At 34.0% G+C, this 12,190-nt stretch overlaps 2 protein-coding genes across 2 annotated transcripts; one reads left to right on the forward strand and one right to left on the reverse strand.

Moving 5' to 3' along the window:
- The first annotated feature begins 76 nt into the window (after window positions 1-76).
- On the forward strand, window positions 77-4,760 carry LOC128188067 (uncharacterized tRNA/rRNA methyltransferase MAV_0574-like). Its single transcript, XM_052858860.1, has 7 exons — window positions 77-402; window positions 670-966; window positions 1,440-1,500; window positions 1,745-1,824; window positions 1,968-2,073; window positions 2,250-2,364; window positions 4,196-4,760. Exons 1-7 carry the CDS (start codon window positions 212-214, stop codon window positions 4,624-4,626), a joined length of 1,281 nt encoding a protein of 426 aa, XP_052714820.1. The 5' UTR covers window positions 77-211; the 3' UTR covers window positions 4,627-4,760.
- A 1,737-nt stretch (window positions 4,761-6,497) lies between these two features.
- Window positions 6,498-12,145, reverse strand: LOC128189889 (coiled-coil domain-containing protein 92-like). Its single transcript, XM_052861676.1, has 4 exons — window positions 12,005-12,145; window positions 10,933-11,086; window positions 8,120-8,167; window positions 6,498-7,852 (listed from the first exon to the last, which is right to left on the reverse strand). Exons 2-4 carry the CDS (start codon window positions 11,057-11,059, stop codon window positions 7,140-7,142), a joined length of 888 nt encoding a protein of 295 aa, XP_052717636.1. The 5' UTR covers window positions 11,060-11,086; window positions 12,005-12,145; the 3' UTR covers window positions 6,498-7,139.
- Between the last annotated feature and the right edge of the window lie 45 nt (window positions 12,146-12,190).

Genomic DNA, 12,190 nt, shown 5'->3' on the forward strand with positions numbered 1-12,190 from the left:
GTTGTCTTTCCTTTATCATGCTCTTTTAATACAGAAGGTAGAAATATTGAGCCAATTGTAAACACATGGTATGGCAATGTTAAATGTAGCTCCTTATGTTAACTATAGCAGTTTCATTTCACTGAACTAGCCTTGTGCCACATGATGTGGTGCTTTGGAAGCCAAGCTAAAGAATTTTAATGTTCCATCTGACATAAATGGGTGTCAATATATGAAGATGTTGCTGACAGTTTTAAATAGATATGTTAATGTAAGGATATTTTGTGGTAATACAACTAAAGAAGAACTCTGGGAGGTGCTTGGTGTGAGGTGTCTGCATGTAAGGCTGTATGGGTCTTACAAAGGGAAAGATCTTCCTGAATACAATTATAGACTGCCAGGCCTTGGCAAGAAGTCACCCAAGTAAGTTCTTTTTTGGGGAGAGGAGGAGGCTACATTTATGACAGAAATCCTCAAAGTTTTATTCAAATTCAATATACCTCTTTAAAAATTGTATAAGTTGCCTGATCAAATAATTTTGTCAATGTATGTGGCTACTCAATAGTATTATAATTTACTATTTGCTGGCACTGCATGTATGTTACTTTAATGCAGTGACAGCTAGTGTGTGTTTATATGTAAGTTAAGCTTTTAATATTAAGTGTCGGAAATGATTTTGATTATATGTAGGTCTTTTAGTCACGAAAACATGAGCATAGATGTTAATGGTGAGGTATTGTTTGGAATTCACCCAGTCTCCCTCGCACTGCGAGCAAACAAACGGAAATTTTATCAACTCTTTATCAAAGAAAACACTAAATGTAAAGAAGAGGGGAAAAGGATAATAGAACAAGCTGAGAAACTCAATGTTCCAGTTGTGACAGTGACGAAAAATGATCTAGACAAGCTGAGTGGATCCAGGCCCAACCAGGGGATATGTTTGGATGTGTCGGGGCTCCCGGTCTCTGTGGCGTCTACCTCTATCTGGTAATATCTTTATCTAATGTTTGTAATATATCTATGGCTAATTAATGTATGTAAAATATCTAAGGCTACTGTATGTAAAACATCCACAGCTACTGCATGTACATGTTTGTAAAATATTTATGGCTACTGTATGTAAAATACAATATCTATGGCTAATAAATGTATGTAAAATATCTACATATACTATACATGTATGTATAATATCTTCATCATTGTTTGTAAAGCATGTACTGCATGCAGGTGCTGAAAAAAATCAACATTGAACAACTGCATGCAATTTGTGATAAATAACAATATTTAATTATTCGCACAGACACATAATTGTCATGGCTAGCCCAACATACACTGTATCAAGAACACATGTTCATATTTTTAAAAGATACATGTATTTATTGTAACAGTTGTAACCGCACAACTTTGATTCTGGAACTTGACGTACATGAACTGTACAGTACGTATTATTTTTTTGGCAGCTGGACAGAAATCAAGTCCAGGTGGAGATACCCTGTGTGGCTGATGCCCTACAATGTACAGGTACATGATGTAGAAATTAATACTTAAGTCGTTCATTACTAACCCCCCCCCCCCCAAAAAAAAATGTGCAAAATAAAAACACCAAGAATAAAATGACTAAATTGGTATCTAGACATTAAAACATGACAAAATCTCTCTGTGTAAGAAAAACTGTACACGATATTAATTTTATAGCCATTCCAAGACGGATGATTAATCGATCATTGTAGCTGTATACTTGTAAAATTAAACAATTACATTTCAGGACCCCATGAACTTTGGAGCAATTCTTCGAACATCATTCTTTCTAGGTGTAGATCGGGTTCTTACCCCAGAGAAAAACAGGTAAGAAATCCTTAATGATTTTATTCAGTAATATAATGACATTGATAACAAATTATGTTATGCCCCTGAGCTTTAAGGGTAATGTGTTTTTGGTCGAAGTGAGATTTGGTGTGGGACATTAGCACTGCTTGCCTTGGTTACAGCTGTCGCCTGAGTCCTGTGGTAAGCAAGGCCAGCTTGGGGTCCCTGGAGGTGATGGAGGGACTGGCCAGACTGAGGGAGGAACGAGACATTGTAGAGATACTTCAGGTCAGTCACAGCTCGCTCATTATCTCAGACAATATCCTCTCTAAACAGCTTCCTGTACTTTTTCCAGTTGAAAGAAAATAGCCAATATATCAGAGAGGCTGATCTGAAGATTTTGGTTTCTGTTGAGTTGTTTGATTATAATGTAGTTAAATTGACGTTTTGTTGATGTCATCAAGAACTGGAAGGAGGCGGGGGGACAAGTAGTGGGGGCGTCTACGGACCGCAGTGCCCGGATCCCAATGACGCCTTTACAGGATCTAGCGGTGAACGCACCAGTCTTTATTGTCGTAGGTGAGTTCATCCTTTCTTGATCCTTCTTTCTGACTTACAGCATTATAAATCTTTCCTTAATTAAAGTAAATCACCTAACACTTGTTTGAATTATTTCATATAGTTCACAACTTTCAGAAAAATTAATACAAGCAGAACTTAAAAATTCAGGAGGTCGAGCGATATTACACATAACTATATAAATTCCTCACATTCAATTAAAATTCATGAGATTGAGTGATATAACACATACAAATGTAATTAAGGTTCCTCAACACATCAAAAATTTATTTTATGGATCGATAGAGAATCTTTTTTGAAACATGAGTCCACAAAACAGAGATCAATATCGGCTTTCAGTTATTTTATACGAATTTTTTTGTATTTTTTCAGTGAAATAGGAAAAACTGTTTTGCAGACAAACAGAATATATTAGCGCTTAAAACTTGTTGTCAATTAATGTGTAATATAATTATAAATAAATTCATGCCAAAGATCGTTTGGTCAAGTGTTTAATTTTTTAATTAAAAGAAATATTTCTGAAAATCAAAATTGTAATTCTTTAATATCTTTTTAATCTATGGATAAAATTTTAAAAATAACATATAGTCACATAAACTATTTACTAAACAATGATATTTTACAAAGAAATTGAAATGAAAATGCAAAATTTTGGAAAAATTGCTATTTATCAAATTTGAACCGATCCCGATTGAAAAAAAACTGATCCCGATCAGAATTATTTTAAAATTGAAATTTTACAAATAAACTGCAGTTTTTTTCTAAGTAATTGATATAAATTATAAAGTTAGTAAATGACGAAACCATTTTACAGCTAAATAACCTGAAATTTTTGCAAAATTCTGATTCATTCTAACTTTATGTGATTTCGTTTTGGATCAGTTTAATTACAATCGGGATCGGTTCGATTTTAAAATTTTCCATTTATATACTTTAATTTCACTATTTGGTTTCAATTTCTTGTTGAAATATGATTGTACAGCAATTGTTAAATACAAGTATCAGTTTATCTGCAGTTTTTATCCATAGATTTAAAAAATATCTACAATCCTTTTTTTTCATTTTCATAAATATTTTTTTTACAAAAATATTTCAAAGTTTATCTGGCCGTTTTTGATATGTATTTGTAGATAATTGTATTGTGCATTAATTGATAACAAATTTTTAGCTCTAATATATCTTGTTCGCAGCTAAAACTATGTTTCCGGTTTCTAAAAAAAAAATACAAAAAAATTCATGTAAAATAATCAGAGGCCGATATAGGTGTCATTTTTGAATAATCATTTCTCAAAGAGAATTCTTCATTGATCCATCAAATAATGCATTGGTGTGTCGAGCCACCTTAAATATTAAATTCATTGCATTAATTAGAAATTTTAATTACAATGGTGTATTTTAAAGAAGTATTTACTCATTCAAGTTTGTTGATAATTAAGTTTGTATACATGTAAAATGTTTTGGTGTCAAAACAGCTAGATGTTAATAAAAACACCATCAGAAATAATGATAAGTCATTGATAAATACATGTATAGAGTTAATATACATCTGTCCTTGTCACTAAAAGTTTTCCTGCTAGTTATAATTAAAAAATTGATGTTACTTAATTAATGACTCGTATGATTGCAACAATACAGTTAAATATTGATAATTCTAAAATTTAATAAAATTAAAAACCTTTGATTAATAGCAGTACATACACAGTAACTATATTTATATAAATTGAATTCAAAACTCCAGGATCTGCTATTGTTACATTAAGTATCTTTTTTTGTATTGATAAAATGCACCATTTTGCAAGGTCTTTGAAAAGATATTTATTGATTTTTGTAGGTAACGAGGAGCGAGGGATCAGTAGTGCTGTGATGGGACAGTGCAGTAGAGCTGTGTTTGTTCCTGGAGCTGACACTGGATTGGTCAATTCATCTGGAGCTGACACTGGATTGGTCAATTCATCTGGTGCTGACACTGGATTGGTCAATTCATCTGGTGCTGACACTGGATTGGTCAATTCATCTGGTGATGACACTGGATTGGTTGATTCACCCACTGCTGACACTGGATTGGTTGATTCACTCAGTGCTGACACTGGATTGGTTGATTCACTCAGTACTGACACTGGATTGGTTGATTCAACCAGTGCTGATAATAGATTGGTTAGTTCACCAAGTGCTAAAACTGGATTGGTTGATTCACTCAATGTCTCAGTGGCTACTGGTATCATCATTTACCATGTCGTATCAAACAATGAAAGAATAAAATAGTGACCACCTCGTGGAAAGATGAACACATTAAAGTTGGATTTATTTGTTTGATTTACTTGTATTTCAATTAATATGCTCAGATGATAAATGTACCTTTCATTCATGTGTAAGTGTAAATAAAGTCTATAAAGCTATTTCAGAGTGTTATTCCATGAATTTTTACAAATCACGCAGTATTTAATTAGAATGATATTGAAAAATATCAGTTTAGTACACTTACTGGTGCCGGTGCATTGCTAACGGAGAACTACTTTAAAATATAGGTTGTCAGATTACAAAGGTAATGGAGACACTATAGTACCGGTGCATGGCTAATGGAGAACTACTTTAAAACATTAGGTTGTCAGATTACAAAGGTAATGGAGACGAGACACCACCCACGTGAGACCACAATTATCATATATCAAAATCATAGTTTATGATCTATTTAAACAAATTATGTAATCGATGCTTTTTTTTCATAGAAGATGATATATTTGATATAGCTATATTCGTTCTTTCATATCACATACCAGGGTAATTTAAAATCATAATCTGATTAGAATTTATCTCAAGAAATTTTGTATCATATGTTGATTCAAATTGTAAAATTGCAAATAATTGTAACAAGATAATTAAATCTTTATATCATGTAAATATACATTGTATCATATCTGAATATAATACAATATGTGAAGCTAGCTCTGTACTTCATAGTTATATATTAGACAATAATACAGATTACCCTTTTCTATATCCCAGCCAGTACTATCAGCCCAAGACTCCAATATATCAGCCCAAGGGATGATTGGTCGAGGGCTGATACTGGCCGTGATATATTGAAAAAGGGTATTTAACAAATGAACTGAATGTCTACCTAAGTAATATGAGTATAACCTGGGTTGGGACAATTTACACTTTATAATCCGCAAAGCGGATAAAGGTTATAACGTGTCTTGTGACGTGCAAACCAGGTTAAACAATTTTAACTTAATATTCTATCCAATCAAATGCTGTGTTACAACCAGAATTAAATTATTTATTATTATATTTATTACATACTTAGTAATAAACATTTTTTTTAAAATCACAAACTTGAATATATTGAAGTTAAAAATTATTTAAAAGTATTGTGTACATGTATTGAATAAAGATATGAGATCTAATTGTTTTTACAAACAGTCATGTAGCTACAGAACTGGAATTTTCTCAGGTTTTAAAAGTTAACTGCTACAAAACATTTGTGAGCATTTGAAGTTTTCAACTACACTTAAAAATATAACAAATGTTTTATTTTCTTCTGTAAACATGCAGAAATGCTGAAACGAAAAAAGGTGGAGGACTTCCGCAAGGGGCGTTATATGGATCCGTATCAGCCCTTTAGAGAGCTGATAACCTGTATCAGCCCCTGAGGCCGATACAAGTTTTGTGATGGCATGCATGTTTGAATAATTTAAGGATCAGTGTTTACATGTACCTAGTAACCTGTGACCAGCTACAACAACTTAAACCTGATCCCGTAACATTAATCCCCTCCAGCATGTGAAAGTTATTAATAAGCATATAGCACTCCAAACTTGTCAAGTCATCAGTATCACAAGATGCATCATCAGCAAGTTTAGTGAAGGTAGGACCAGTAATAACTCAGATATTGGACCTGCTTCAAAATTTCAATCAGATGTTGATACCGAGGTATAGCATAAGCTCCCTCGTCTTTGTCTTGCAAGGCAACAATTTTCTTTTTGCGGAGTCATCTCTAGTAAAAATATTCTTGCACCACCATGGGGCTCTGGCTTCTATAATTGTAATACCATCTTCCAAAATGTCAGATAAAAAAATTGGGGAGGAAAACATTCTCAAGTACAGAAAGTATTTCATAATCAGCCTCAACAGATCTTAAACAACAGAACAATGTTGAAAAAAAAAACTGTTTTATTTACACTAAAGATGGGTGCAAACTCGCTTACAGTTTAAAACAACAGTAAACAACAACAATATTAATTTGGCTTAAAACTCAAAGTGAGAAAATGAATGATAATTAAAATCTATCAAAAACTTGGAGAGAATGATTAAAAATTTGTCAAAAGTTAAAAAGCAGTTCACTTATAAAATATTACAGATTATATCATGCACATCAAGACATGATATGCCAAAAAGTTTCTCAAAGTAACAAAGTGTCACAAATGTTATACTGCCAATATAAATTGTGACTTGTCAATGTATCACAGTAACTGTGAAAGACCACAGACCCAGGACGGAGTGAAGCATCAAGTTAACAAGATACAGAACTCTCTGTAAATAACACAGCTTCTTCTCTGTTTTAAAAATAAACATACAATAATAACATAAAAGTCATGATTGAAAATAAATAGAGATTCACTCTATCATGAAATCAACACACATTCACATTTCATTTATAGGCATCAGAGCTACACTTGGTCCCCTAGATCCCAAGTCTTCAACATACATAAAATAAAAACAACTGATACAAGGAACACAACACAGTACAAAATATTTGGCAAACGTGACAAGTTTCAGTTCATTTCGGAACTTCTTGATTCCTGGGCGTGGGTGGCCCACTTCTGCTCCTTTGTGGGCATGTGATCCACAGCAATCACTTGCACCTCCTGCGAGATTTCCACATGTTTTTTGCGATGAGAGGGTTGTACAACTTTTTGGAACATGACATGGCGTTCATTAGTGGCAGCTTTAATAGGGGGGAGTGTTGGGAGTTTGCGTTCACGAATTTCTGGCTCAACTTCATCTCGTTCAATAAAAGACCTGGCAGCCTCCAGAACCGGTGAATCGGACCTGGACGTACTCCCAGACCCAGTGCGGACAGGATGGATTTCTTCAGGCTCCGGTTTGCGCATCCCTCGATGACCTCGCCTTATTCCTGACATCCTCTCCTTGGGAAGGCCTGGAGGGGCGGGAACCAGGCCATGAGCATTAGCTATGTAAGTCTGTTTTGAAGCACTTTCTAACTGTAATCTTTTGAGCTTATGTAGTTCTGTTGTCAAGTAGGCTACCTGATTAGACTTGGATTCCAGATCGGCTCGTAACTTATCCTCCCACTCACTCCGCTTACGCAGCTCCTCCTGGTGCTTGATTTTTGTACGCTTGACATCGGTCTCCAGGTGTTTGATTTGCTTGTCCTTTCTCTGCAGCTCCTGACAATACTCCGCCCTTTCTTTTATTTGATCTTGGATTTCTTTCTTTAATTCTTCTATTTGAGCACTTTGAGTACCTATCAACAAAATTATTGTTATTTAGAAAAATTTAATGTACTACATTGTACTTGGTAAAATAATTCAAACAAGTGAAACAGATAGAATGGTAATGCAATAGTTTTCTTTAATATTAAATGCACTAAAATTCAGTTTGAACTATAAATTTAACAAGCTGTGATTACCAAGTAATTCATAATCAACAGCCCAATTACTGTAGTCTTTCATCTCATCAAAATTATCTTGGTGAAATGCTAACAACAGATAACATTGAATTTCATACTCACCCGGAGAATCATCGCCTATACCTTGCATATTCAGTTGGAATGTTAGGTCTACAACAGAAAATTTGACCGTTTTCAATGGAGTCAACAATGTACAAGTACCTGCAGGTTGAAGATACAATCTTGGTGCAATTAAATTACAGTAAGCGCACACTTTCCAGATGGCCAAATATAACCTAAAAGTCAAAACTGATGTGGGCAGGTACAACTTATGATTTTTACAGTAACTACTGGTTCATATGACCGATGGAATTTATCGCATTGCATGCCAGATATAATTTCATTATTTTATGATGCTTATTTATGCTTGCTTATGTTTGATATTCTGTCACGGCCGTAGCGCATCCCTTTTGCAGTTGAGGCAAAAAGTACCTGTTTTTCAGTATAAGACTATAGTAATCATTTCGAACAAGAAATTAGGGAGAGTAGTTCTATTTATAGAGAAAAGCAAGAGAATAACCTAGAGGGCAAACAAAGTAAAAAAAAAAAAAAAAATACAGATAAACATCTTCCTTCTGTTTTCTTTTGTGTTTTATGCGTGTATAAAGGTAGCAAACACAATGCAGAGAAACTAATTTTTTTTTGGCAATGCTAGCTATAACTAAATAGCCTGTATGACACACAAATGAAAGCATTTTACTGTTTATGTATACTGAATCATGCAATGAATTATCCTAAAAAAAGTACATTACAGATACTAAATCATCAGTAATGTTGATCAGAGCGTTACATAGAAGAAACAGCTGATTCTCCTTTCATTTGAAGGTTACAACCGGACATGAAAGTCTGAGAACAGCCGGCGTGCAAGTCTGTGCACCCAAAACTTTCCTCTCTGTGTCTGCCGAGAAAGGATTAATGTCAATATTTGATAACCACTACATTTTCTGTCATATCTATCCATTCGTGAAAATGTTTGATCCCGTCAGTCTTTTTTTCTTTTTTATTTTTACAGCTGGTGAGATAATAACTGCAATAATGTAATAATGTACCGGTAGCCCTCTCCTAATTTTTTTTTTTTTTTGGGGGGGGGGGGGGGGGGGAAGAGGAGAGAGGGCTACAACTCCATAGGATCTCCGTAATGATGCAAGTGCGGGTGATTCACTCCCGCAACGATTTTGGCTCAAATCGTACGTAAATGACAATAACATTTGCATTTCCTACCTGAACTCATTGTAGTTTTGTATGGCATAAATCAATCCAAAAAAACCATATATCGGTTATTTTTTGTGTATATCAACAACCCAAGTTAAATTTGTCCCTCATGTTTACTGACCTTGATCAGTTTTATTTTGGGACAGCCAATGAGAATTCAGAAGTGGATCTTGAACTGAATGTAGGAATTTCCCTTTTTTAAACATAATTAACGCGGTAAATTTGAATTTTCCATTATATACCATTTTCTTAAATGATGTTTTAGTGAAAGAACGAGGTAAGATCACTTATTTACCCTGACATTCACGTTATCAAACCCATCAAAACTCCAAAGCATAAATCCAATAAAATGATGCGAGAACTGTCATGGTTGCTGAAAAAGACTACTGGTAAACATACTGATGTGTTTTATCTGGTTTTGCATTATATACGGTTAGTTTGTTCAACCTGAATTAAAAAATCATTTTATATAAAGGAAGTCGAATATAAAAATGATCTTTTTAGACCAAAGTCAGTCGCAGGAAAAATTTAATTTTGTACCATTACAGAGATCCTATGGAATTGTAGCCCTCCCCAGTAAATATCAGATAGAAAAAACCGTAGAGGGTTACAATATTGCAGCTAATGGGTTAAAGGGAATTGTCTGTGTGACAAAACATGTTACTTAATATTTTTTTGGTGCAATCCATAATGGAACTAGTAAATATGTCCGTGTAAGTGCTGTACTTGAACAAAGTTTTGTTAGTATAAATGTTCTTGTATAGGGTTACGTCCTATTTTTATTTTCTTTGTATTGCAAAATGGTTTCCCTGTATTTTGTGGTTGTCTCATAAATTGCCTTTTACACTGTGTGGGCTTTGTAGCCTCGGACACACAGATGTGATTTCAATATGTTGCTCTGTTCTTTAAGACACCTCTAAAGGAAGGGGAAGAGTAGCAGTTTGATGGTTTAAAGTAGGTATGAGAGTAAGTGAGTTTAATATATAGATCATTATGTCATCGTCTTCAAGATATTATATATATTTTCTGAATTTAATTTTGTTAAAAAATTGATTGTCGTTTCAAATGTAACGCATTTGCCTCGACTGCACCACGGCCGTGGAAAAAAATATATATGATTCAAATTATGTTAACTGTTGGGGCGCCAGTGGGGTTTACATGATGATATTAAAGTAAATACATGTAGAGAATCATTCTTGACTTTTATCAAATTGACTATGAGAGGATATCAATTACTGTGGTTTCATTAATATTCAAGGGTATCAATTTTCGTGGATAAAGTGAAAATGTTTCAAGGATACATAAATTCTTGGCCAATGACCCTATCAATACTAAATATTAGTAGAAATTGCAGTTCAATGAATATCTAATTTCAAGGATAAACTTAATAACGAAATCAACGAAAATTGGTATTCAACAAATATTGATGAAACCACAGTATGAGTGGTACAAAATCAAATCATAATGCCGATTTTGATCACGGCCAAACTGTAATTAATCAATCCCCTCATAACAGTCAATGAAATTGTTTTAGTATCTTTATTATAAAGGATGTATCAAATGTACAGCAGAAAGATATGTTGGCATGTCTCAGCGTCCAAGATCTATAAATTGTTGAGTGTAACAGCTGTGCATGGTTAGAAAGCTTGTTTTTTGTCAGTTACCTGAGCATTTTTTCTGGAGGTTCTTGATTTCTTCATGGAGACCCTTTAGTGTTTGAGCATGCTCAGTCTGCATGAAGAGGATGGAACTCTCAAGGTTGCGTTTATGAACTGCTGCTTGTGTTGCCATGGTAATAATTTTGTGGTGACCAATGTCCTGTAAAAAGAACACATATATACTGCACAGATGATACTTTAATAGTGTATAACAGTGACTTCTTAACAACTTAACAACTTAAATGCTCTTAACAAAGATCAGAGCTTCTGTTAATAATTGGACTGAACTATATTTTTTTTACAACGATTATGACGATGAACATATAAAAGTTCTACAACTAATTTTTTTTTTACTTATATGAATATCTCTCTTTCGCAAAGATTTAAGTGTGAGGGGATAGAAAGCAAGTCAGAGTGCCAAGAAAAACCCCACATATGTCCAAATGGGCGACCACATACCCTTTCACATACAACCACTACGATCACAGGGATCACACTTGCCCGGGTTGCACCAGTGATTAATAATTAAGGAGCATCCAATATCCTAAAACATGGTAAATTTCCCTTTTAAAAGTACTTTGATTCAAATGATTTGATAGTGGGTTAGTGTTGAATTTTTGAGATATATGCATGAATTTATGTATAAAATGTGGAAATTACAGGTTTATGGAGTCGAAACATGGGTCAAAGCATAGACCGTCTTCAGTTCCGACATTTACATATTTTCCAGAATCAAAATATGAAGGCTTGCGAAGAGAAGTGGATGTAGGCTATGCCTGTCAACTTTTCAAAGGAGAATACAGTGGAATTAGCAATATCAATATGATCAGGGACGTATATATATATACGTCCCTGATCTGACCAGTGCAAGTAATGCAGACAAATTCAACGATTGCAAAGCACAAATGGGCAAAGGTGAATATTTCATTGACTAAAGAATATAGTGAACACATGTAGTTTAATTCTGCAAACCAATTTCTATAAAATTCTGCACAAAATTCTCATTTAATTCCAAAACTAAAAAAAACTTTGGACAAAGAAATCAACTCACAACAAAACCTAATTATTGTCAACTTACATGTGAAATTAACGACAGTTTTCTGATGGTTTGGTTGGCATTGTTTACGTTGAAATGCAATAGAACAATGCCAGCTCTCTAAACCTCCAGGCAAAATTCAGAATGTCTTTCTCAGTTTTCCTTCGCTACAAGGAATGCCCCGTGCATTGTGGGTAATGAGTTATTTCCGGTATATCTATATATTTT

Source organism: Crassostrea angulata, chromosome 6, assembly GCF_025612915.1.
Source record: "Crassostrea angulata isolate pt1a10 chromosome 6, ASM2561291v2, whole genome shotgun sequence".
NCBI classification, from domain to species: Eukaryota; Metazoa; Mollusca; class Bivalvia; order Ostreida; family Ostreidae; genus Magallana; species Magallana angulata.